General features: G+C 33.2%; 1 protein-coding gene across 3 annotated transcripts in view; it reads left to right on the plus strand.

The window, feature by feature from the left end:
* The window catches only part of LOC119581973 (dual specificity protein phosphatase MPK-4-like), a 4,384-nt gene that overhangs the window by 2,639 nt on the left and 328 nt on the right, over nucleotides 1–1,417 (plus strand). For all 3 annotated transcript variants that reach the window (XM_037930157.1, XM_037930159.1, XM_037930158.1), the window contains 4 exons: nucleotides 7–93; nucleotides 323–471; nucleotides 763–862; nucleotides 1,104–1,327. In XM_037930157.1, coding sequence (XP_037786085.1) covers nucleotides 7–93; nucleotides 323–471; nucleotides 763–862; nucleotides 1,104–1,327 — 560 coding nt within the window. The remainder of the gene's footprint in view (nucleotides 1–6; nucleotides 94–322; nucleotides 472–762; nucleotides 863–1,103; nucleotides 1,328–1,417) is intronic.

Consider the following 1,417-nt stretch of genomic DNA (forward strand, 5'->3'; position numbering starts at 1 on the left):
TTTCAGTTTCTTTGGTGTGTCCAGAAGTGCTACACTGGTAACTTGTTTTTTAATGAAAAAGTACAGAATCACATTTGATGAAGCTTTAGGGAGGTAAATGTGAGAGATTAATGCTGCTGCAGTTTTGTTATACAATAACTTATATATAGCATATATCTTTTGTCTACCTATAGTTTTGACATACAGTAAATGTAGAATGCATATGTCTTGAAAAATGCTTGATTTGTTGCTTGAATTAGTTAAAATAATTTGTTTAAAAGATTCTTATTTTCCATCTTTTCTGTAAGAAGAAAAAAATTTTCTTGTTATATTACAATTACAGAATCAAGGCAAGAAGAGGATGTGTAGGTCCTAACTCTGGATTTTTGCAACAGCTTTATCTTTTTCAAAATATGGGATGGAAATTGGCAGAAGATCATTTTCAATTCCGAGCCTTTCTGCTGAAGTCATATGCATTTGCAATCAGTAAAGGTAAGTATCTGCAGTACTTGTTTAGAATGTGTGAGTATATGTAATGAAACTACTAGCTACTTTACCTTTATGTAGCTTCATAATCTCAGAACATACAGTGAGGTTGACTATATATATTTCTAATTTAAATTTGTCACCCACTTATTGTCTTGAATGTAAAATAAATCTTATTTGTAACTATATACAATACTACATATATTATAGTATGAAGTTTCTTCTTATGTGTATGTGTTTTTCATAATACTTGAGATTAAGTATTTGGATAATGGGTTTGGCATTTGTATGAAATAGGTAGAAAGGTGGATGAAAATAAGTATCAGTGTTTGGTACAGCCAGATCCAAGGACTACACCAAGTGAGAGTCCAGTTATATACAAATGTAGAATGTGCAGGTAAATAATAACTGTTTTTGTTTCCAGTAGTCTATGATATAGTCCTTAACTTTCAGCCTCAGACTGTTTTTTTCTGCATTCATGCACTATAATCTTGCCCACTAGAGTATATGTGTTACAAATTTATCAAGGAAGACAGTTATTCTAATATATAGAGATGGAAGTTTTGAGGTTGGCTCAATTTAGAATAGAGTAATTTTTTTCTTCTTTTTTTAATGAAGTAACCATTACTATTTCACAGATCATCATTAGTGAGAAAGGATTCTATCATGCCACACTGTGATGGTCAGAGTCCCTTCTGGAATGACACTAAGTGGGCTGAACCATGGGACGACACTTCGCTTTGTGCCCAAGGTGTATTCACACTCCCAATATCCTGGATGGCTGATATTACATCTGAACTGAAAGGGAAGCTAATGTGTCCCAAGTGCCAGGCAAAACTTGGAAGTTATGATTGGTGTGGAGGTAAGGGCAGGAAATATGGGCAAATACACATTTTGAGACAAAGACACATGTAATAAACTCTGCAAGTGATTTTGGCATTTCTTTTAAATT

The sequence above is a fragment of the Penaeus monodon genome, chromosome 15 (assembly GCF_015228065.2).
Source record: "Penaeus monodon isolate SGIC_2016 chromosome 15, NSTDA_Pmon_1, whole genome shotgun sequence".
NCBI lineage: Eukaryota > Metazoa > Arthropoda > Malacostraca > Decapoda > Penaeidae > Penaeus > Penaeus monodon.